General features: G+C 41.9%; 1 protein-coding gene across 1 annotated transcript in view; it reads right to left on the bottom strand.

Annotated features, from left to right (window-relative positions):
- LOC132394274 (contactin-associated protein-like 5) overlaps positions 1-25514 on the bottom strand; it is a 1716192-nt gene that overhangs the window by 393199 nt on the left and 1297479 nt on the right. The window contains exon 15 of the mRNA XM_059970198.1: positions 1484-1611. Coding sequence (XP_059826181.1) covers positions 1484-1611 — 128 coding nt within the window. The remainder of the gene's footprint in view (positions 1-1483; positions 1612-25514) is intronic.

The following is a 25514-nucleotide window of genomic DNA, read 5'->3' as shown; positions in this document are numbered from 1 at the left end:
TTTCTGATGTGCTGAGCTATGTCCATAATTGCCACACCAAGCCATTATGCATCTCAAGAGAATGTGTTCTATGGTGATTTCTTTTTTAAAAGAAAATTGGTGTGAGTGAGGATGTGGCAAATTTCTTCGGCCTCCTGAGAAAGTAGAGGTTTTGGTGATCTTTTCTGGCCAAGACCAATTTTTGTAGCAAGTCCTGATGTATTTTTAAAAAAAGTTTTAAAATCAGTAGAAATAACTTCTCACAGCATATTGTCTGACACTAGAAGGTATTTTGATAAGGTTAATATCTGCTTCAGATATTCAAAATCATTAACCAAGTCAAATTAGTGCTGTATCATACATAGTATGGTTGGGTGTGGTGGCATTTGTTCTCTATGCTTTTGTCTCAAGATTGTTTGGATTGAATAATCTTCTGTTGCATTTTTCTGTTGGTTACCAACTTCAATATTGTTGGAGTTACTAAAATGTGCTCCCTATTATAGCGCAAAAAAAGTATCAAATTTAGCTTCTGGAAGTTAATTCTACAGTTGTCAATGGACCTAGATTTTTTTTTTGAAGCTGTCATCTCTTCAGGTTGTCCCTGAGTTATAATACCCAGTTTACAGACAAGTGAGCTGCCATAATATCAATGAATTCAAAAGCCCTATGTACACATGCAGTATATTCTTTTTTCAAATCTAGTTTCTCCCCTTCTCCACTTTCAGAAATTGTTCGTTATCAGTTTTATGGGCTGTCAGTGCCATTTAGTATAACACCGTGGAGGTATGGTTACCGTATCAAGTGATTTTTGTGGATTTATGGGCACAATCAATTTAAGAACAACAGTTAAATCCATATGTTGGATGATGGCCTGTATATAAGTGATTACTTTGTATATTTGTCACATACAACATAGCTCAGTTCCATTTATATTCTGGCCAGTATTCCTGGGAAAATTAAACTAATTAACATGTACTTATTTGTGATGGTATTCAAAAATGGACTTTTAGTAAATCCAAATGTGTTTACATTTTTTAAATTGATGATGCAGGCTCTTCTGGCCCGCTGAGCTCTGTGCCAGCAACCCACCAATTTAACCCTCACCTGATCACAGGGCAACTTACAATGACCATTTCACTACTAATTGCTACATCTTTGGACTGTGGGAGAAACACGCAGAACCTGCAAACTTTCTTACAGAAGATACTGGAATTGATCTCAACTTCAATGCTCAATCTGTAATGGTGTCCACAACACAACCATTGCACCCCTCCATGTCTACTGAGGACAAAACTAACACTGAACATCTTTAATATCAAAAAATAAGTTGATAGATTCTTGATTAGTAATGTTAAGGGGAACATCTGGAAAATGAAGTTAAGGGGTTAATAAATCACCTCTGGAATAACACAGCAGACTTGAGCCGAATGGCTCCTATGACTTGTGGGTTATATATTCCACTGTTTAAAACTGATGTACAGCTGTTCCAAAAGGTGCTACTCACTGTCTCCATTGCAACGGAGTGAACCAAGTCTATAGGCAGCTTCAGAACCTGTTCTGTTAGTGTCTCCAATGACAAGCTGAGTTAGAGGCAAGTGATCTTTGTGTGAGAGAAGGCCTGTATCATTCGCCCTGGCAGCAATAAAGGAAAGATAAAAAAAAAAGTGTAAATCTTCGCATCATTAAAACATTCTCAGCACTTCCAACCAGTTAATGTTACAAAAGAACAGAATACATTTTTCTCCAGGGCGGGCAAGGTCGTTGCACCCAACAAGTTTGCTGCTTTTGATACATCAATCTCATTGAGAACTTTGTATCATGTTTTCGACCTTTTTCTCAACTTGTATAGATTTTTTTCACATCTCAGAATATTTCAAAACACTTTGAAATCAATACTTTTGAAGTACAGCATCTATTGTTACCCAGGCAACTGTAACAATCAATATTGTACACTGCAGGATCCAACAAATGGCAAATGAACAAAGAAAGGATGACCAGGTCAGGAATTAGTTCAGGCTAGTGTTAACAAAGGACTCGGGGAGAAATTATACTTAGTGGCTACTTTATTAGGCACCTCCTGGACATGTGTGTGGTTACTTGAGTTGCTGTCACCTTCCTGTCAGTTTGAGTCAGTCTATCCATTTTGATCTCTCTCATTAAGAAGGCATTTTCTTCCTGCAGAACTGCCACTGACTCTGGAAACTCTAAAGACTGTGATAATCCCAGTTGATCAGTTTCTAAGATGGTCAAACCACCTCCTCCTGGCACTTGCAATCATTTCACAGTCAAAAACACTTGGATCATATTTCTTCCCCATTCAGATTGTTTTTGGCTTGATCAGCAATTAAACCTTTAGACCACAATTGAGTTGCTGCCACATGATTGGCTGATTAGATATTTGTATTAACAAGCAGCTGTATCTGATAAGATGGGCACTGAGGGTATTTGGTATTACATAACCTTCTTAGAGAGTGCAAAGGGAGCCTTGAATAAGCATTCTAATTGAAAGAACAGCCTAAATTTTGTGCTCAGGTCCTTCAATGTTTTCCTCTTTATCAGCAAAAGTTTAACTCAACTGACAGAATGGATGTATCACAGAACATAGATATATAGAACAGTACAGCATAAAAGAAATCCCTTCAGCCCACAATGTTGTACCAAACCAAATAAATGAGTAACCAAATTGCCAGCTAAACTATCCCTTCTGCCTGCCCAATGTCCATGTCCCACCATTTTCCTTATTTATTTGCTTTCCTAAACATCTTTTAGAAGTTCCTAATGTTTCTACCTCTACCACCACCCCTGACACTGTATTTCAGGCACCAACCACTGTAAAACATTTGCCCATCACATCAAATTACCTCACCTTAAACACTTCAACACTGGAAAAAGGATGTTGTCTGTCATCTATCTATGCCTATAATAATCTTATGAACCTCTATCAGATCTCCCCTCAGCCTCTGTCTCCAGAGAAGAAAAGGCAGATTTGTCCAACCTCTTGTCCTACCTCATGTCTTCTAATCTAGGCAACATCCTTGTAAATCTCTATTGCACCCTCTCAATCCTCAACATCTTTCCTACGGTGGGGTGACAGAACTGTATGAAATAGTCCAGATGCAGCCTAACTAGAGACTTATAAACTCAGCAGGTCAGGCAGCATCAATTGTTTAGAGTCCTGTTAGTGTCTCAGTGCAAGATGCTTACTCCCCTCAATACTGCATGGCCTGCTAAGTTCTAGTAATTTCCGTGTGTTGCTTTGGAGTTCCAACATCTGCAGATTTTCTCATGTTTAGAAATCTATAAATCTGCAACAGTCTCAAATTCCTCTGAAGGCTCATTTTGTGTTTAAAGCAGAAAGCATATGCAATACAATTTCATTTTAATAAATGAAGGTAACAGGCAGGGGCAAGCATACAGCATACTCCAAAAGACAGGAAACTAATAAACATTGATTATAAAGCTAACATGAGGAAATCTATAGGAGAGTCTCCCTATAGATGCTGCCTGGCCTGCTGTGTTCCACCAGCATTTTGTGTGTTGCTTGATTATATAGCTGTTTTAAAGTCAAGAAACCTGCTGTGAAGAAGTACAGTAACTTCATACATTGGATGATAAATCGTATATAGCTATTTGGCACTGAAACCAAGCTCAATCCATCCATGCTAACCAATTCCCTACATTTGACCACATCCCCTCTAAAATTTTTCTTCAGTAACTGTCCAAATATCTTAAACATCATAAATGTAATGGTCTCAATGACTTCTTTTGAAAGCTTGTTCAATTTATGCATCCCTTCTGTTCACAATTATGCAGAGATACAACTCTATGATAGACCCCAGCCAATTACACCAATGTGACCAATTAACCAACCAACTTGCGTGCCTTTGGAATGCTGAAGGAAAGCAGAGCACCTGCAAGAAATCCACATGGTCAAGGGCAGAACAGACAAACTCCTTAGACAGCAGTGGAACTGAACCCAGGTTACTGGCACAGTAATATCATTCCACTAACTGCCATGCTACTGTGCCATCTTCTGGATGGAAGTGTTGCTCCACAGGTCTCTTCCCATCTCATTTTAAACCTATACCCTTTAGTTTTGGAATATCCTACCCTGGGGAAAAAGACTGCAGCTAGTCAGCTTATCTATACCCTGACAACTTTAAGCCTTTTTCCAGGGGGAAGAAAATCCTAACCTATCTAATGTCCATTTATAAATCAAGTCCTCCAGTCCTGGAAGACATCCTTGTAAAATGTTTTCTTTGGTGAGTAAGTGAAGGTCACTGGTTTAAAATCATTTGTAGATGAGGACAAATATATTCACACAAATCATTGAGGGTCTGAAGTGGATGAGAGATTTGTGGATCTTATTTTAGAAGAGACCTGGACATAGTTGAGGATGAGAAATTAATGAACTAAAGGTGGGAATGTGAAAGACAGCAGATTTAAATGGGCCAACTGACATCTTTTATGCTACAAGTTTTCTGGGTCTATGCAGAGGATATGTTGGGAGATCTTCAGAACTGAAACAGCTTTTGAGGTTTGCTTGTTCATTGGTTTTGGCCCATAGGCTTCCAAATATTTCTTTTTCATGTACCTGTCCAACTGTTTATCAAAAGCTGTTATTGTACCTGCTTTAACCAATTCCTTTTCAACATATTCAACTTGCTCTATATTAAAAAGCATGCCCTTCAAGTTTGTATTAAATCCCTCCCCCTCTCATCCTACATATGCCCTTTTGTTAAAGATTATTTGTCACATAGTCACATTGAAACATGCAGTGAGTTGTGCCATTTACAGTGAATGTGCTGGGGACAGCTTACAAGTTACCAACTTAGCATGTCAATAACTTACTAACTTAACTCGTACGTATTTTTGGAATGTGGGAGAAAACCAGAGCATCCAGAGGAAACTCATATGGTCACAGACAGAATTTACAGACTTCTAACACAGTAGTGAGAATTGAACCCCAATCATCCAATCACTAGTGCAGAAAAGTGCTACACTAACCACTACTCATACCATACTGGAGCATTCTTGCTTGTCCAATACTGGAGAAAGGTTTGACTGCAGTCAACCTATTTCTGCCCCTCTTAATGTTATGCGTCTCCAGAACATCATGTCTTCGTCTCCCATGCTCCAGGGAAATATGTACTCGCCTGCCTCAATGACTATCGTCTAGTGGCACTTGTATCCATTGTGATGAAGTGCTCTGAGATGTTGGTAATGAAACATATAAACTCCTGCCTGATGAGGGACTTGGATCCACTCCAATTTACCTAGCATCACAATAGGGCAACAACTAGATGCCATTTCATTGGATCTTCACTCAACCCTGGAACTTCGGGAAAGCAAAGATGCATACATCAGGATGCTCTTCATTGACTACAGCTTGGCATTCAATATCATCATCCCCTCAAAACTAATTAGCTTCAAGATCTAGACTTCAATATCTCTTTGTACAAGTGGATTCTCCATTTCCTCAATTTCAGACCCCGGTCAGTTTGGATTGGCAACAACATCTTCACAATCTCCATCAGCACAGGTGCATTACAAGACTAGGCACAGCCCCAATGCCATGTTTAAGTTTGCTGATGGCAAGACTGTCATTGCTGAAGTCAAAGGTGGTGATGAATCAGCATGCAGGAAGGATAATGGAAGAACTGGCTTAGTTGAGACACAACTTCTCACTCAATATCAGCAAGACCAAGGAGATGATTATTGACTTCAGGAGCAGGAAGCCAGTGGTCCATAAGCCAGCACGCTTCAGAGATGAAGAGAGTCAGCAGCTTTAAATTCCTCATCACTTCAGAGGATCCGTCCTAGGTCCAGCATGCAAGTGCCATTATGAAGCAACATCTCTACTTTCTTAGATGTTTGCAAAGATTTGGCATGCCATCTGAGACTCTAACCAATTTCTATAGATGTGTGGTGGAGAGTTTATTGACTGACTACATCACAGCCTGATATGGAAACACCAAATCTTTTGAATGGAAATGCCAATGTAAGTAATAGTTATGGCTCTGTCCATCGTGGGTAAATCCTTCCCCACCATGGAGAGCTGTTGTAGGAAAGCAGCATCAGTCATCAAGGACCCCCACCACCTAGGACATGCTCTCTTCTCAGTGCTGCCATCAGGAAGAAGGTACAGAAGCCTCAGAACCCACACCACCAGGCTGAGGCACAATTATTACTACTCAACCAGAGGGGATAAATTCACTCAACTTGAATCGCCCCATGACAGAACTGTTCTCACAACCTATGAACACTTTCAAGGACTCTTCATTACATGCTTAATATTTATTGCCTGTGTATTTATTTTTTTGCACAGTTCATTGTCCTTTGCAAATTGCTTTTTTGGCCGCCATTCATTCTATTGCATTTCTTGTCGTTACTGTGATTGACATATTCACATAATAATAAATTTATGTTGAACTTTGAACTATAACTCAGTCTCTCAAACCCTGACAAGATCCTTGTAAATCTTTTCAGCAGATTCTAGTTTCTGAATAATGTTCCTGTCAGTGATTTCAACATTATCATGTACAAATGTACCACAACTTTCCAACTTCAATAATCAATGGTCTGACTGATGAAGGTACAGAGATTTAGCAGGCAATCCCAGAGCCTAGGACTTGTACTCTCACTGGAGTTTAGAAACATGGACGGGGTGGGGGAGTTAATCTCATTGGAAAGTGTTGAATATTGAAAGGTCAAGATTGTGTGGACATAGGGAAGATGTTTCCTATAGTATGTGAGTCTGTCCAGAAGACATTTCTAAGAATAAAAAGACATCTCTTTAGAACAGAAATGAAGAGGAATTTCAACCAGAGGGTGGTGAATCTGTAGAAATCATTGCTTCATTTGGCTTGGAGGCCTGGGCATTGAGTGTACATATAAAGTGAAGTTTGATAGTTTTTTAATTGATCAGTGTCAAAAATTATGGAGAGAAGGCAGGAGAATATAGTTGAGAGTGATAATAAATCAGCCATGATGGAATGGTGCAGCAAACTTGATGTATCTTTAATCATGTGCTCTTAAGACTTAAGCCATTTGTAAGGGGAGTCAAAGTTAGAAGATAAGACATTAAAGATGAGTGTTATCCATCACATGTGCATTAAAGCATACAGTAAAATGTCTGTTCTTTTAAAACAAAACAGTGGGGATGTTACTGGGCAGCCCACAAATTTTGCCACACTTCTGGCACCAACATAGAATGCCACAAATCACTAACCCTAATCTGTACATCTTTGGGATGTACAGACTCCTTACAGACAGCAGTAGCATCAGGTCATTTGCAGGAATAGATGAGATAACAGATTTGGGAAGTCAAGTTTACAAAGTGATTTGCAAAGCAGAATGGAAATTAAAAAAAAAAGTTGCTCAGGGATCAGGACCTGACGCAAGTCCCTAAGACATAGGAGCAGAATTAGACCATTCAGCCCATCAAGTCTGCTCCTCCATTCCAACATGGCTGATTTATTATCCCTCTCAACTGTATTCTCCTGTCTTCTCTCCATAATCTTTGACACCCTGACTAATTAAGAGCCTATCAGCCTCCACTTCAAATATACTCAAAGACTTGGCCTCCAAGCTATCTGTGGCAATGAATTCCATAGATCCACTGCCTGGCCAAAGAAAGTCCTCCTCATCTCTCTTCTAAATAGACACTCTGCTATTCAGAGACTGTCCTCTGCTCCTAGACTCTCCCACCATAGGAATCTTCCTTTCCACACCCACTCTATTGAGGTCTTGCGATATTCAATATGTTTCATTGAGATCTCTCCTCACTATTCTAAATGGCAGTGAGTCCAGGCCCAAAGTTACGTAACACCCCTCATACTTTCATTCCTTTCATTCATTTTAATGCTTTCATTCCTTGCATCAATCTTGTGAATGTCCTCTGCTCTTCTCCAAAGCCAGCATATCTTTTAGATAACGATCCCAAAACTGCTCTTAATACTCCATTTAATAAAACCTCAGCATCACATCCTTGTTTTTTATATTTTAGTCCTCTTGAAATGAATGCTAACATTGAGTCAGTGGTAAGGAAGGCAAATGCAATGTGCAACCTCTAGGTCAGGTGGTTCCACCCTGGGGTCCATGGACCCCTTGGGTAATGGTAGTGGTCCATGGCATTAGAAAGATTAGGGAATCTTTAATTAGAGGGAACCTCTAATTTTTGAATTTTTGCCCTATTTAGAGAATTGTCTACATCTTTATTCCTTTTCCCAAAGTGCATAGTCGTACACTTCCCTGCACTATATCCCATCTGCTACTTGGCCATTCTTGAAGTCTAAGTCCTTCGAAGAAGCAGGTGAATAAAAGACTCTTGGACAGATGTATGAGGAGAAAAATTTTAGAAAGAAAAGGGCCAAGTGCATGCAACCAAGACTAGCTTAGATGGACATCTTGTTCAGCATGGACCAGCTGGGGGCGAGAGGCCTATTTCCATGTCGGATTACTCTCTAACTCTGTAATGGGATGTGCTGGAAGAAAGGAATTGACTGTTGAAGTTGGTGAGAGGAGCTGATAGATAAGTTTACAGTGAAAGAATCGACAAGCTGAATTTACAGTGAGAGACTGGGAGTGTATCCTATAAAATTTATCAGCACTCCTGATAACTTGGATTCCACATCTACAGCATGTTCTGTCTTTTTATTATGTTATTAGTATAAATATTGAGTGATTTGCCAATAAGAATAATGTGCAGCTCAGAAAAGTGTAAAGTTAATGAAAGCATCACCACTATGGGTAAATAACACCTTTATCTAATCATTGCCTTAAGCAAAATGCTTAGAACATTGGCTGAATCAATCAGGCCTCGATCAGTGTTCCCATTAACAGGCGGGAAGCTGCACAGAGTGTGTTATGGTCTGGTTATTAGATCAGGTTATGAGTTGTTCAGATAGCTCAAAGATTCAGCAGCTCATTAGCTCAACTGACACAAATCAAATGTATTCCACTTCTTCCTGCACCTTGTCTGAGACGAGGAAATTGGGTCCTGTTAAGAAGCATTGTCCCTTAAACTCTTCATTCATTGGATTTAAATTGAAATGGAAATGTGAGAAGTTCCATCTTTTCAGGTTTAATCTGGATGAACCACATTTCAGCACTAGTAGCCCTGATCTGCTTAATTAGCAATTCAGTCAATGCAAATTCAGTTCCTCTGCCTGTCCTTTCAAAGTACCTGAATAATATACTGTTCCAGACATCTGAAATTCACTTTAACTAATGCCTACTGATTGCACAGATTGAATAATTGCAATTAATCTTCGGCATCAAATGTATGTGACATTTTGTGCCAGCAAGTAAAATGAGATTAACCAATACAGTTTCTCGCTGGCTAGAATATTGAAAATACCTTTAAGTGCAGAGGTTGGAAGAGAATTGCCAATGAAGCAGTGTGATAAATCTCTGAAGTTATCTTTCTGGGAAGGGAGTGGAGGTAACAACATTGGAGGCATTTGAAGGGGTGTCTGATAAATTTACAAAAGATGGTGGAATTGAGGGCTGTAGGGAACTAACAGAAACTTCAAAGCTCAAAGGCAAATAAATACATACAAAATGCTGGAGGAATGCAGGAGGTCGGGCAGCAGCTATGGAAATAAACAGTCAACATTTCAGGCAGACACTTCACCAGGACTCCAATCAGAAGGCGAAATGGGGCCTGGGGCTGATCACATTAAATGATGGGGCAGGGTTGAAAGCTGGTAAGCCTATGCCTGCTCCTTAAATGAAAACCACCTACCAGCCCCAACTAGGAGTTGAGGACGCCATCGTCTACCTGCTGAACCGTGTCTACGCCCACCTGGACAAGCCTACAAACACCATGAGGGTCATGTTTTTTGACTTCTCCAGTGTGTTCAACACCATTTTCTCTGCTGGGTGAGAAGCTGACAGTGATGCAGGTGGATGCTTCCCTGGTGTCATGGATTATTGATTACCTGACTGGCAGACCACAGTATGTGTGCTTGCAACACTGTCTGACAGAGTGGTCAGCAGCACTGGGGCTCCACAGAGGACTGTCCTGTCTCCCTTTCTCTTCACCATCTACACCTCGGACTTCAACTATTGCACAGAGTCTTGCCATCTTCAGAAGTTTTCTGATGACTCTGCCATAGTTGGATGCATCAGCAAGGGCGATGAGGCCGAGTACAGGGCGACGGTGGGAAACTTTGTCTCATGGTGTGAGCAGAATCATCTGCAGCTTAATGTGAAAAAGACTAAGGAGCTGGTGGTGGACCTGGGGAGGGCTAAGGCACCGGTGACCCCCTGTTTCCATTCAAGGGGTCAGTGTGGACATGGTGGAGGATTACAAATACCTGGGGATACAAACTGACAATAAACTGGACTGGTCGAAGAACACTGAGGCTGTCTACAAGAAAGGTCAAAGCCATCTATATTTCCTGAGGAAAATGAGGTCCTTTAACATCTGCCGGACGAGGCTGAGGATGTTCTTTGAGTCTGTGGTGGCCAGTGCTATCATGTTTGCTGTTGTATGCTGGGTCAGCAGGCTGAGGGTAGCAGACACTAACAGAATCAACAAACTCATTCGTAAGGCCAGTGATGTTGTGGGGGTGGAACTGGACTCTCTGACGGTGGTGTCTGAAAAGAGGATGCTGTCCAAGTTGCATGCCATCTGGGACAAAGTCTCCCATCCACTCCATAATGTACTGCTTAGGCACAGGAGTACATTCAGCCAGAGACTCATTCCACTGAGATGTAACACTGAGCGTCATAGGAAGTCATTCCTGCCTGTGGCCGTCAAACTTTACAACTCCTCCCTCGGAGTGTCAGACACCCTGAGACAATAGGCTGGTCCTGGACTAATTTCCACTCAGCATTATTTACTTATTATTAATTATTTATGGTTTTATGTTGCTATATTTCTACACTATTCTTGGTTGGTGCGACTGTAATGAAACCCAATTTCCCTCGGGATCAATAAAGTATGTCTGCCTGTCTGTCTGTGGTAAAGGTGCTCACCATCCTGATGCAAGGTTTCAACTTGTAACAATGACAGGGAGGGAGGTGGACAGGGAAGCACAAAGAGAAGGAAGTGGGATCATGGATTTGGCAGTAGTAATGAAGGGTGATGTGCAGGCTGCATATATTGGTGAGGTGAAGGTGAAGACTGTTACTGCGCTGTCATGATAGTGGGGAGGAAGTGCTGGGTGCATCAAAGAAGTGGCTGGGCGCCACAGTAGTGTGGCAGTTGTTCTTCCAAGAATGTTGATAGTTTTTCTCTGGGTGCTCTGGTTTCTTCCACTGCCCAAAGATGTACCGGTTAGTAGGTTATTTGATCATTCTAAAATGATCCACAGTTGGGTTGGAGTTAAATTAGGGATTGTCACATTGCTGAGCAGTGTGGCTTGAATGGCCAGAAGGGCCTATTCTGTAAACACAAAATGCACAGCAGATGCTGTGGTCAAATCAAGACGTACAAAAAAGCAGAATGGATCATCCAGCATTTTTGTAGGGCCTATTCTGTGCTGTATCTCTCAGTAAATAAGTAAATAGATAAATAAATCCAAACATACAGACAGATATGTGGTAATGGAAGTATTTCATGAGATCTATTTCAGGAAATCTTGTGCTTTAGCCTTCTTGGGGAAAGGCTAGCTTAAGTGGGATGTTCTGTAAAAACCCAGATCTTATTGGGGAGCTTAATGCATAGAAACCCTTGGGAGGCAGTGATCATAATATGATTGAACTCATAGTGCAATTTGAGAGGGAGAAGCATAACTCACATGTAGCAATATCGCAACAGAATAAAGGGAAATACAGAGACATGAGAGGAACTTTCCAGGTGGATTAGAGGAGGATCCTAGTGGGGATGATGGCAGAGCAGAGATGGCTGAAGTTTCTGGGAGTAGTTCACAAAGCACAGGATCGATATGTCCCACAGAAGAAGTTCTGAAATGGCAATCGTGACTGACGAGGGAAGTTGAGGACTGCATAAAAAGCCAAGGAAAGGGCAAAAGTGAGTGGAAGGTTGAATGATTGGGAAGCTTTTAAAATCCAACAAAAGTCAACTACAAAAGCCATAAGAAGGGAAAAGATGAAATGTGAGGGTAGACTAGCCAATAATAAAGGATACCAAAAGATTTTTTAGTTATATGAATTTTTAAACTAAGGGGTATAGTTGATATTGGACCACTGGAAAATTATGCTGGTGAGTTAGTAAGGTGTGGGGGGGGGGAAGAGACAAAGAAATTGCAGATGAACTTAATGGGTACTTTGTGGAAGATACTAGCGGTGCACATGAGGTCTGAGTGTCAGGGAGCAGGAACAAGTGCTATTGCTATTACAAAGGAAAAATTGCTAGGCAAACTCAAAGGTTTTAAGGTGGATGAGTCACTTGGGCCAGATGGATTATATCCCAGAGTCCTGAGAGAGGTTGTTCGAGGGATAACAGATGCATTAGTCATGAACTTTCAAGAATATCTTGATTCTGATATGGTCCCAGAGGACTGGAAAATTGCATGTGCCATTCCACTCTTTAAGAAGGGGGTAAGGTAAAAGAAAGATTAAAGGCCAGTAAGCCCAACTTCGGAGGTTAGGAAAGTGTTGGAGTCTATTATATAGGTATATGGACAGGACAGGAGTGGAGGGTTATGGGCTGAGTGCGGGTAGGTGGGACTAGGTGAGATTAAGAGTTTGGCACGGACCAGGAGGGCCAAGATGGCCTGTTTCCATGCTGTGATTGTTATATGGTTATTATTAAGGATGAGTTTTCGGGGGTACTTGGAGACTAATAATTAAATAAGCCAAAGTCAGCATAGTTTCTGTCAAGAGAAATCTTGCCTGACAAATCCGTTGGAGTTCATTGAAGAAGTAACAAGCAGGGTGGACAAGGAGGCAGTGGATGTCATTTACTTGGATTTTCAGAAGGCATTTGATAGTGCTACATGAGGCTGTTTAACAAGATATTATCCTATGGCATTACAGGAAAGATACTGGCATGGATAGCAGAATGGCTTACAGGCAGGAGGCAGCCAATGGGAATAAAAGGGGCCTTTTCTGGTGACTAGTGGTGTTCATCAGGAGTCAGTATTGGGACTGTTACTTTTCAGTGTTAATGATGTGGATAATGGAATTGATGGTTTTGTGACAGTTTGTCGATGATACAAAGATAGGAGGAGGGATGGGCATTGCTGAGGAAGTAATGCAATTGCAGCAGGACTTAGACAAATTGGAAGAATGGGCAAAAAGTGGCAGATGAAATACAGCATTGGGAAATGTATGACAATGCATTCTGGTAAAAGGAACAACAGTGCAGACTGTTATCTAAATGGTGAGAAGGTTCAAACATCAGAGTGGCAGAGGGACTTGGGAGTCCTCGAGCAAGACTTTGAGCAGAAGTTTAATTTACAGGTCGAGTCATCTCAGAAAGGATGTGTTGTCATTGGTGAGAGTCCTGAGGAGGTTCACAAGGATGATTCCAGGAATGAGGGGGTTAACATATGAACAGAGTTTGGCAGCTTTGACTTGCTCTCACTGGAATTTAGAGGAATGCCGGGGGTTGAGATCTGATTGAAACCTACCGAATGTTGAAAGTGCTAAATAGGGTGGATGTAGCCTCAAAATTGAGGGACAACCTTTTAGAACAAGTAGGGAGGATTTTATTCACCAGATAATTGTGGGATGCTCTGCCACAGACTGTGGTGGAGGCCGATTCCATGGGTATATTTAAGGCAGAAATTGATTATTTCCTGATCAGTTAGGGCATCAAAGATATAGCAAAAAGGCAGGTGTATGATGAGTGGGATTGGTGATCAGCCATGATGGAATGATCACCCATGATGGAATTGTGGAGCAGACTCGATGGACTGAATGGCCTAATTCTGCTCCTTATGATTTTAAGAACATAAACATGAAAGATATGGAAGTTTGCAGGCCATCGGAGGTGAGGACATTGTGTTATGTTTTTGTAACTTCAAAAACAAAAAAAGTAATTGAAAGGAAAAGAGATTCCATAATGCTTGTCTTCCTTTGTTTTTTTTAAACTAAGCAAGGCATGCACTTATCATGTGGGTGCATGATGATGTACACCATTCAAGTACTTCATACTTATAACCATGATCAATGCTTAATCAAACAATATATTTACAATATTACTCAAAAACCAAATGCACAACATTCTTCTAGCTTAGCTAAAAATTCCAACTCAATATAGAGCAGAATGCATCCTGCTTATACACAGTTTAAATACATAGCATGCAAGTGATTACAAACCTGATTCTGATATGGTTCTCTGTTGTGGACTGAGAGTGGGAAGAGAGCAGGGGAAGGGAAACATGGTTGGGAAATGGGGAAGGGTAGGGAGCTATACTCAACTATATAGACATCCACAGCATAGGAAATTTTAAATTGTTCCATTCAGATCTAAAGATTTAATCACTATGGAGGATTTCTTTCTTTTGTGGGATGATGTCCTTCTTGACAAGGTGTGGGTGTCATTCTGCTTAGCAGGTGAGATTTGTGGCTCTGAAACAATCTTAGTTTCTGGGGACTCTGGTGGTTGTAGGAGTTGACTCAGCGACTGCAGGAAGAATTCTGACAGCTCTGGGTATCTGTCTTCTGGATGTGTTGACATCCTGAACAATGGACAGTGTGGATCATAATGTGTGAGTACAATGTCTGATGTCACCATTTCTATTACCTTTTGAAAAGCCACCTCATGCTGCTTTGTCCATTTGCCTTTGCCCGATCTGCTGTAATGAGTTCAAGGGGTGGTGCACAGCAGTCAGGTTTGGCAGGAGCCTGTAATAGTAATTGACAAATCCTAAAATGGACTGCAACTGTGACGTCCTTTAGCCTCAGGGTATCTCAAAACACATGTGTAATCCTTGTTCATCGATGGTGCGTCCAAAGTAAGTGACACTTGGTTTAAAGAATTTGAATTCCAAGGTGTTACTATTTCAGAGGACCTGTCCCGGGCCTAGCACGTAAGTGTAATTGTGAAAAAAGCACAGCAGCACTTCCAATTCCTTTAGGAGTTTAGGAGAAAGGAATTCCATCAGATTCCATACATTCTAGCTCACTGCATGTTTTATTTCAAATGGTATAAGGAACTGGATGGGCTTTGTAAAACTTGCATGTGGCATTTTTATTTAACAATATTTTACCCTTGATATGTTTGGGCTTTCCAATGCCTTCCTTGAACACTTTGTGGCATCATCCAGTACCTTTCTCAATTTGCTCTTAATTGACTATTATAAGGAGAATGGCATGCAAATGATGGATAGATCTCCAATCAAGTTGTAGCTGTCTCAGCCAATCATGTCCCCACAATGCTTGGCCTCTTGTTTTTACCGCATTCAAACCCAATGTGGCTTATTGGATTTGGTATTTCACTGTGATGGATGTCATTCTCATAGCAATAATTTTTTCACTAGTATAAGTTCTTACCTGCAGGCTTCAGTTTAATACCCTTGAAATGCCATTCAAACTCATTTTGTGGAATGACTGAAACAGCTGAGGCAGTGTCCAATTCCATTTTAATCAATTTTCTATCCACCTCTGGTATAAGCCATATTGCTGTCTCTTGTTAGTTTCCACATATAAATCTGAAGGCTACACAGTCCTTTATCACTCTCGCAAGATTTTCCATCAATGGTGTACAAATTAATTCTCTTTTTGAAACTACAACTTGATATTTTAGCCTTTTCTCTTTCCTGTGCAGTTCATTTATTTTCATCTGTCCAACATGCTCTTTGTATGTGTCCTATTTCATTGCATTTTTTGCAAGTTTCTAGTTTCTGTTTAGATATGACAATTTTGTTCATACTCTTCATTCTTGACTGTAACTTAAATCTATCTCTGTCTGTTTGTTTCCATTGATACACTTATTTCAATTTTCCTTTTAAATGTAAGTTGAGCCTCAGCAAGGAGCCATTTTTGAATGCCTTTTAAAATTGCATAAGCTAAACAATCTCTCAGTGTATCATTAATCTCGTTAACGAACTGACAATGCTCAGCGATTCTCGTGAATACAGCCACTTACGCTGAAATAGATTCCACTTATGAATTCTAAGATGTTCTGCATTCAACAATGGCTTCATTTCAAAGAGTCCTTGTATTCATTTCAAAATTTCAGCAGACCTTGTTTTGTCTGGTTTGATTGGAGCAGTCAAAATTAAAAATGAATTGTACGCCGCTAAATCCAATGTACTCAGCAAAATTGGTACTTGGTTCTTATTGGCTATTCCATGTGCTTTATAATACTGTTCAATGTGTTCAGTATACAAAATTGTTATCACTTGTGCAATTGAACACCTCCATCTTCCTGATGTAGCCAACTATTTCTACTTTTTATTTATGATTATAATCACCCTCTACACACTGTTGATGAACCCCTGAATTTTTCCATTTTCTGCATTTCTTATCTTGAATATATCTTTTTAAAAAGAAACTCGAGCTGCATTGTTTTTTTATTCAACCATTTCTTGCAGTGCTTTTTCACCCCCCCCCCCGAACATTTCTCTGCTCTTCAACAGGTAGTCAGTTATCTCATGTTCATTTATAACTACCTCATTGCCACTGTTGTATTTTGTAACCCAAAACAAAGTAATTGAAAGGAAAATACAAAGAGTTCATAATGTGTGTCTATCTTCGTTTTATTTACTTTAAGTGAGCCGCAGTTAACATGGGGTGGTATGATGTGTGCCATTCATGCACTTCATGCATATAACCATGATGAATTATTCAAACAACGAATACCAAATCAAGCAACATATTTACAATATTACTAATAATTGAACATAAGACCGTAAGACATAGGAGCAACATCAAGCCATTCAGCCTGTTGAATTTGCTCTGCCATTTGATCATGGCTAACTTGTAATTCCTGTCAAATCCATTTTCCTGCCTTCTCCCTATAACTTTTGTTCTTAACCTTATCTTTAAATATACCAAATGACTTGGCTTCCAAAGCTGCTTGTGGCAATAAATTCCACAGATTCACAACCATCTGGCTAAAGAAGTTTCTCTCCATCTCTTTGAAGTTTTTAAGGGTGTGTCCACTGGTCCTAGACTCCCCCCCCCCCCCCCCCCCCCCACAATGGCATCCACTCTATCTCGGCCTTTGCACATTCAATTGATTTCAATGACATTCCTCATTTTAAACTCCAGCAAGTACATGTGCAGAGACATCAAAGTCGCTTCATATTTTAACCCTTTGATTCTCAGAATAATTCTTGGGAACTTCCTCTGGACTGTCTGCAATACTGAGGGGACATTAATTGATACATAAAATTATAAGGAACCAGAAGGGCTAGATAGGACAACAAAACAGACAATTGAAATCTTTTCTAAGTTAAGAGCTAGAAAGTAGGAAATCCTGAATAGATCTATTTTTAGCCAGTATGGACATGATGCACTTCCATCCAGACCATAAATTTCTATGATTCAACAATCAAAAAACACAAAGCGAATCATTTCTTGTGCTGCATTCAAGTGTTGCCTGTGTGAAATATTGCTTCAGCTTTTCTTTTAGCTCTGTTCTCTGAAGGAATGAGAGAAATAACATCAAGCAATGGTCTGTCTTTTTTGAAACACAAACAGATCGATAGAGATTCAACTTTGAAGCCTTTCCTTTACAAAACAGATTAGAAAAATATATCAATTGATGAAAACAGTGGAGGAGAATTCAACGGCGAGCAACAGCCACAAGGGAATGAAGTAGAGCTCCCACTGGGAATGTGTAACTCCTGGCAATCATGTAGTTTTCTATTGCACATAACTGGAAAGCTGCCAGCATGTAATTGCAACTGACCCTCTGATTCCAGTTACCTTTCTTTTCTGCACTCAGCAATAAGCTTCATGTATTTTTGTCTTCCTTTTTCTTCTCTGATGCCCTTGTGCCTTGCTGGTGAATTGAAAGTGGCAGATGAACAAGTTGGTTTCCTCTGATTTGATGCCAGTTGTGGCTCTCACATTTCAATCAGAATGAGGTTTAACATCGATGGCATGTGGTGAAATTTGTTGATTTCAGCAGCTGCACATTGCAACACAATACCTTTTATTAAAAAAATCTATAAATTACACTTAGAAATATATTTATAAAATTAAATAAGTGCATAAAGTGTGGAAAAAATAGTGTACATGGGTTCATTGCCCATTCAGAAATCTGATGGTGGAGGGGAAGAAGCTGTTCCTAAAGCTTTATAACCACATAACAATTACAGCATGGAAACAGGCCATCTCAGCCCTTCTCGTCCATGCTGAACGCTTAATCTCACCTAATCCCAATGACCTGCACTTGGCCCATAACCCTCCATTCTTCTCTGGTCCATATATGTGGTGAACTATGTGCCTGTCTGGACACGCCCCCTTCTGACTGCTCCTGTGGCTCCTCCCACAGGCCCCCCTATAAAGGCGATCGAGGTCTGATCCTCTGCTCTCATTCTCCAGGATGTAATATGATGGTCACTCACTGCTGGTTCCTTCTTCAGTCAATAAAAGCCGATATCTCGCCTTGCATCTCAGAGTGAGTTATTGATGGTGCATCAATTTTATTGACTGAAAGTTTTAAAACATGGAAACCGTTTTACGTCCGGAAAGGTTGGATTTGGACCCTCAAGACCCTGAAGCAGCTCTTGCTTTTGAACACTGGCATGCTTCCAATCATACTTGGCGGAGCTTCGTGCGACTGACCCTGCCGTTATGTACAGAATTCTCCTCTCGAGGGTCACCCCAAAAGTTTATTCCAATATCCGGGACCTGCCAACCTACGATGGGGCACTGGACGCCCTCAAAAGACAGTACCTGCGGCCGGTGAACACCGTCTACGCAAGACATCGTTCAGCTACCCGACGACAGCGGCCTGGAGAATCGAGCGCCGAGTTTCTCCGAGCACTACAGACACTCGTCCGAGCTTGTGACTGCAAGACGCTCACGGCAGAACAACGTGGAGCTGCTAGTACGAGACGCCTTTGTGACGGGACTGAGGTCAGTGTACATGCGCCAGCGACTGCTGGAACACTCCGATCTTACCTTACGCTCGGCGATCGAGACGGCCAACGCTCTGGAAGCTGAGCTGCACTACGCCGACGCTGTCCAGTCACGTGATTCCCCACCAGTTCCGTGGATGCCTCAGACCCCGCCACCGCCGGCTCCCGCGAGCGAAATTGCCGCTGCCAGTCGCGATTCCACGAGCTCCCCGAACCCAACCACGGCAGTGGCCTGTCAGAAGCCTGTGCTTTGTTATTTCTGTGGCCACAAAAAGCATTCTCGACAACGCTGTCCAGCGCGAGAAACAACCCGCTCCAGCTGCGGAAAGCGGGGCCATTTCGCCAAGGTCTGTAAGTCTAAACTGTGAGCGGAGTGCAGCGCTGCGGGTGAAACATGGGGGCCGCCATCTTGCATGCCTGGATGTGGGCGGCCATCTTTGTCGGCGTCAGCATGCCTCGCCCCCGACCCTCCGATGCTGACCGGGTACCCCGACGGCGATCCAACTCTGGCCACTGTGACTCTCGACCAAAGCGCCCCACACCAGCTTGCAAGGTCCATGATGGACATCCGGGTGGAGGGGCACAGGACTAGATGCCTGTTTGACACGGGCAGCACTAAGAGTTTCATTCACCCGGACACAGTGCAACGCTGCGGACTCGCAAGACGGCCAGTAAGTCAGAAGATCCATTTGGTTTCTGGGTTGCATTCCACAGACATCCGGGTGGGTTGTGTAGCGACTTTGGTGGTGCAAGGCACAGAATATCAGAACTTTGCGCTACTGGTCATGCCTAATCTGTGCGCACCTGTGCTTTTGGGGCTGCACTTCCAGAGCCATCTCGAAAGTGTGACTCCGGTATACGACGGGCCCCTCCCTCCACTCACTGTCCGGAATCCTCAGTTCTGTGGGACTTCATCACTACTGACACACACACGGGCACACACATCCCATCCAGCACCAGGCCGACAGCTGCGCTACCGACACCACTTGCAGTCTCTCCACTTTCGAGGTCCCTCCCCCGCTGCTGTTCGCCAACCTGACCCCGACTGTAAACTGGTGGCGACTAAAAATAGGAGGTACAGTGCGGGGGACAGGGCCTTCATTCAGTCAGAGGTGCAGTGGCTGCTCAGGGAGGGGATCATTGAGCCAAGCACAAGCCCTTGGAGGGCCCAGGTGGTCGGATGGTGGCCCCACCACCCCCCCCCCCCCGCCCTCCATGAACTCCTATTTTCTTTTCCCAGGAAGTCTGTCACTCTACCAGTTTGGCTGATGTCCCCAGGGCCAGTGCTGCTCCGGAAACATGTGAGGAGCAATAAATACTCCCCGCTGGTTGAGAGGTTTCACCTTCTGCATGCGAACTCCCAGTATGCTTACATGGTCTTACCTGATGGGCGGGAGGACACGGTCTCCATCCAATGACCTGGCGCCCGCAGGTGCAGCAGACCACTACCCTGAACACTCTCCGGTAACTATGAACCCTGTACCAGAGGTGACACCGCACTCACCAGGCCCTACATGGACTCCTCATGACACTTGTATACCAGGTGCCTCGCACATGCATGAGCTGGAACCAGCACAACCTCCGTCTCCTGTGCAATCACCAATGTTGCCGGCATCGGTGCAATCTCAGCCAGTGCTACGTAGATCACAGCAACAGATTCGACCACCTGATAGACTTGACCTGTAAGAAACTTCGCCCCATGGGGACTCTTTCAAACAAAGGGGGGGTGAATGTGGTGAACTATGTGCCTGTCTGGACACGCCCCCTTCTGACTGCTCCTGTGGCTCCTCCCACAGGCCCCTGTATAAAGGCGATTGAGGTCTGATCCTCTGCTCTCATTCTCCAAGATGTAGTATGATGGTCACTCACTGCTGGTTCCTTCTTCAGTCAATAAAAGCCGATATCTCGCCTTTCGTATCAGAGTGAGTTATTGATGGTGCATCAATATACCTATCCAATTTTACTTTAAATGACAATATTGAACCTGCCTCTACCACCTCTACTGGAAGCTCGTTCCACACAGCTACCACTCTGAGTAAAGAAATTTTCCCCTCATGTTACCCTTAAACTTTTGCCCCCTAAGTCTCAACTCATGTCCTCTTGTTTGAATCTCCCCTACTCTCAATGGAAAAAGCCTATCCATGTCAACTCTATCTATCCCCCTCATAATTTTAAATGCCTCTATCAAGACCCCCTTCAACCTTCCACGCTCCGAACAATAAAGACCTAACTTGTTCAATCTTTCCCTGTAACTTAGGTGCTGAAACCCAGGTAACATTCTAGTAAATCTCCTCCGTACTCTTTATTTTGTTGACATCTTCCCTATAATTTGGTGACCAGAACTGTACACAATACTCAAAATTCAGCCTTACCAATGCCTTGTACAATTTTAACATTACATCCCAACTCCTATACTCAACGCTCTGATTTTATAAAGGCCAACATACCTAAAGCTTTCTTCACCCTATCCACATGAGATTCCACCTTCAGGGAACTATGCACCATTATTCCTAGATCACTCTGTTCTACTGCATTCTTCAATGCCATACCATTTACCATGTATGTCCTATTTGGATTATTCCTACCAAAACGTAGCACCTCACATTTATCAGAATTAAACTCCATCTGCCATCGCTCAGCCCACTCTTCTAACTGGCCTAAATCTCTCGGCAAACTTTGAAAACCTACTTCATTATCCACAACGCCTCCTAACTTAGTATCATCTGCATACTTACTAATCCAATTTGCCACCCCATCATCCAGATCATTAATGTATATGACAAACAACATTGGACCCAGTACAGATCCCTAAGGCACCCCGCTAGTCACCGGCCTCCAACCTGACGGTTATCCACCACTACTCTCTGGCATCTCCCATCCAGCCACTGTTGAATCCATCTTGCTACTTCAATATTAATACCTAACAATTGAACCTTCCTAACTAACCTTTTATGTGGAACCTTGTCAATGGCCTTACTGAAGTCCACATAGACAACATCCACTGCTTTACCCTTGTCAACTTTCCTTGTAACCTCTTCAAAACTTTCAATAAGATTTGTCAAACATGACCTTCCACACACAAATCCATGTTGACTGTTCCTGATATGACCTGTCTATCCAGATAATTATATATACCATCACTAAGAATATTTTCCATTAATTTACTCACCACTGACGTCAAACTGACAGGCCTATAATTGTTAGGTTTACTCTTAGAACCCTTTTTGAACAATGGAACCACATGTGCAATATGCCAATCTCCAGCACCATCCCCGTTTCTAATGAATTTGAAATATTTCTGTCAGAGCCCCTGTTATTTCTACACTAACCTCCCACAAGGCCCTAGGGAAATATTCTGTCAGGACCTGGAGATTTATCCACTTTTATATTCCTTAAAAGTACCAGTACTTCCTCTTTCATCATCATAGTTTCCATAACCTCCCTATTTGTTTCCCTTACCTTACACAATTCAATATCTTTCTCCTTAGTGAATGCCAAAGAAAATAAATTGTTCAACATCTCCCCCATCTCTTTTGGCTACACACAGCTGTCCACTCTGATTCTCTAAGGGACCAATTTTATCCTTCACTATCCTTTTGCTATTAATATAACTGTAGAAACCCTTCGGATTTATTTTCACCTTATTTGCCAAAGCAACCTCATATCTTTTAGCTTTTCTAATTTCTTTCTTAGGATTCTTCTTACATTCTTTATATTCCTTGAGCACCTCATTTACTCCATGCTGCCTATATTTATTGTAGATATTTCTTTTTTCCTAACCAAGTTTCCAATATCCCTTGGAAAACCATGGCTCTCTCAAACTTTTAAACTTTCCTTTCAACCTAACAGGAACATAAAGATTCTGTACCCTCAAAATTTCACCTTTAAATGACCTCCATTTCTCTATTACATCCTTCCCATAAAACAAGTTGTCCCAATCCACTCCTAAATCCTTTCGCATCACCTCAAAGTTGGCCTTTCTCCAATCAAAAATCTCAACCCTGGGTCCAGTGCTATCCTTCTCCATAATTATATTGAAACTAATAGCATTTTGATCACTGGACCTGAAGTGCTCCCCAACACATCTGACCTATTTCATTCCCTAACAGAAGATCCAACACTGCCCCTTCTCTAGTTGGTACCTCTGTATTGCTGCAAAAAACTATCCTGCACACATTTTACAAACTCTAAACCATCCAGCCCTTTTACATAGGCTTCCCAGTCTATGTGTGGAAAATTAAAATCTCCCACAATCACAACCCTGTGCTTACTACAAATATCTGCTATCTCTTTACAAATTTGCTCCTCCAATTCTTGCTCCCCATTAGGTGGTCTATAATACACCCCTATAAGTGTTACTACACCTTTCCCATTCCTGAATTCCACCCAAATAGCATCCCTAGATGAGCCCTCTAATCTATCCTGCCAAAGCACTGCTGTAATATTTTCTCTTGCAAGCAACACAACACCTCCCTCTCCTGTCCCTCCGATTCTATCACACCTGAAGCAACAAAATCCAGGAATATTTAGTTGGCAATCACACCCCTCCTGCAACCATGTTTCACTAATAGCTACAACATCATATTTCCAGGTATCAATCCATGCTCTAAGCTCATCCACCTTTCTTACAATGCTCCGAGCATTAAAATAAATGCATTCAAGAAATTCTCCACATCTTCCTCTGTTTATCTCTAACAGTACAAAGAACTTTACTGTCATCTTTTTCCTCCTTCTCCCACTCATCTTCGAATGTGTGTGTCTTCAGGTTCCTGTACTAAGAAGAGGGGGTGTCCTGTGTGAACGGGCTCCTTAATGATGGTTGCTGCCTTTTTGAGGCATATCCTTTTGAAGATATTATTTTCATGTCTCAATGGAACAACTTGTCAAGAAGCAGAGATGCCGCTGTTCACATGAGCATTTAAACCAAAGCTCTGGAAGCAGGGTGGTGGCCCAAAATCTCAACAATTCTATTCCTCCCACAAATATGGGAATTTAGAATAAAGGTGGTCAAAGTTAGGAGGAGATGGGGGTTGAGAGGAATAATAAATCCACCATGGAGCAGACTCAATGGGTTGAATAGCCTAAATCTGCTCCTATGGCTTATGGTCTTATGCTTTTTGACATACAGTAATGAGTTCTTCCAGCAGGTGATTTGTTAAACCAAAGTTCCTTGTGCCTTCCCCAGTGAATGTGAAACATCTCAGTGAAAAAGAGCAAAGAAGTTAACACCTACACCCTCAGTTGTACTCTGGAGAAATACCTTTAGATAGGGAGTGGTGAATGTGGAATCCATTGCCTCAAGTGTCTCCGGAGGCCTGGTCATTGGGTGTATTTAATGTGATGGGTGATAGTTTCTTCATCAGTTAGGACATCAAAGGTTGTGGAGAGAAGGCAGGAGAAAGGAAGGGGTTGAGAGGGATAATAAATCAGTAAAGACAGAAAGGCAGAGGAGATTCGATGGATCAAGTGGCCCAATTTGGCTCCTATGCCTTATGGACACAGTTCCTCCACAGCTGTGACTCACTGCAGGAAAACATTTAAACTAGAGTCGCAGGGGGATGAGAATCAGAGCACCAGTGTAGAGAGTGAAAGTTGGTTGTGGGGAAAAATGTCATTAAGCCTAAATACAAAGTCAGAAATTGAAAGGTTGAGTATGGTGGAACAATAATTCTTCTGAGCTGTGTATATTGCCATGCAAGGAGTCTTGTCGGAAAGTCTGAGAGTAGTCCTTGGATCAGCACAGGAAATTATGATATTGTAACCATTAGTGAGATTTGGTAGCAGGAGGACTGGTAGCTCAACATTCTGGGATTCGTTTGTTTGAAACGTAATAGAGAGGGGGGATTCAAGAAAGGAGTAGAGGGGTGTAAGTTTGAGGTGTGTCAGCATAAATATCAGAGCAGTGCTCAGATAGGACAGACTGGAGAGCTTGTCTACTGAGGCTATCTGGGTGGAACTGAGGAAAAAGAAAGGGATGATCATAAATGGGATTATATCAAAGACCACCCAATAGCCCTCCTGATTTAGAGTAGCAAATTTGTAGAGAAATCACGGACTGTTGCAAGAAGAATATGGTTATGACAATAGGTGATTTTAACTTCAACATATTGACTGGGAATCTCGTACTATAAAAGGGCTGGATGGGAATAAGTTTGTCAACTGTTTGCAGGAATCAATACATAACAGTCTCAACTAGAGAGACTGATACTGGATCTTCAATTAAAGAATAAATCAGGGCAGGTGACAGAAATTTGTGTAGGGGAATACTTTGCATCTAGTGACCACAATGCCATTAGTTTCAAGATAATTATCCAGTTATAATTATGGAGAAATATGGGTCGAGTGAACAGGTTAAATTGGAGAATGGCTAATTTTGATGATATCAAAAGGCATCTGGCAAGAGTGGGTTGGGACAGGTTGTTTTATGGCAAAGGTGGACTTGGTAAGTGGGAGGTCTTTCAATGTGAAATTTTGAGTGTATGTATGTTCCTGTCAGAATAAAAGGCAAGGACATCAGGTTTAGGGAACCTTGGTTTTCTAGAGATAATGAGGCCCTGGTTAAGAAGAAATAGGAGGTGC

The sequence above is a fragment of the Hypanus sabinus genome, chromosome 5 (genome assembly GCF_030144855.1).
Source record: "Hypanus sabinus isolate sHypSab1 chromosome 5, sHypSab1.hap1, whole genome shotgun sequence".
NCBI lineage: Eukaryota > Metazoa > Chordata > Chondrichthyes > Myliobatiformes > Dasyatidae > Hypanus > Hypanus sabinus.
The sequence above is the reverse complement of the archived record's forward strand: the minus strand, read 5'-3'. Positions and strand labels throughout refer to the sequence as shown.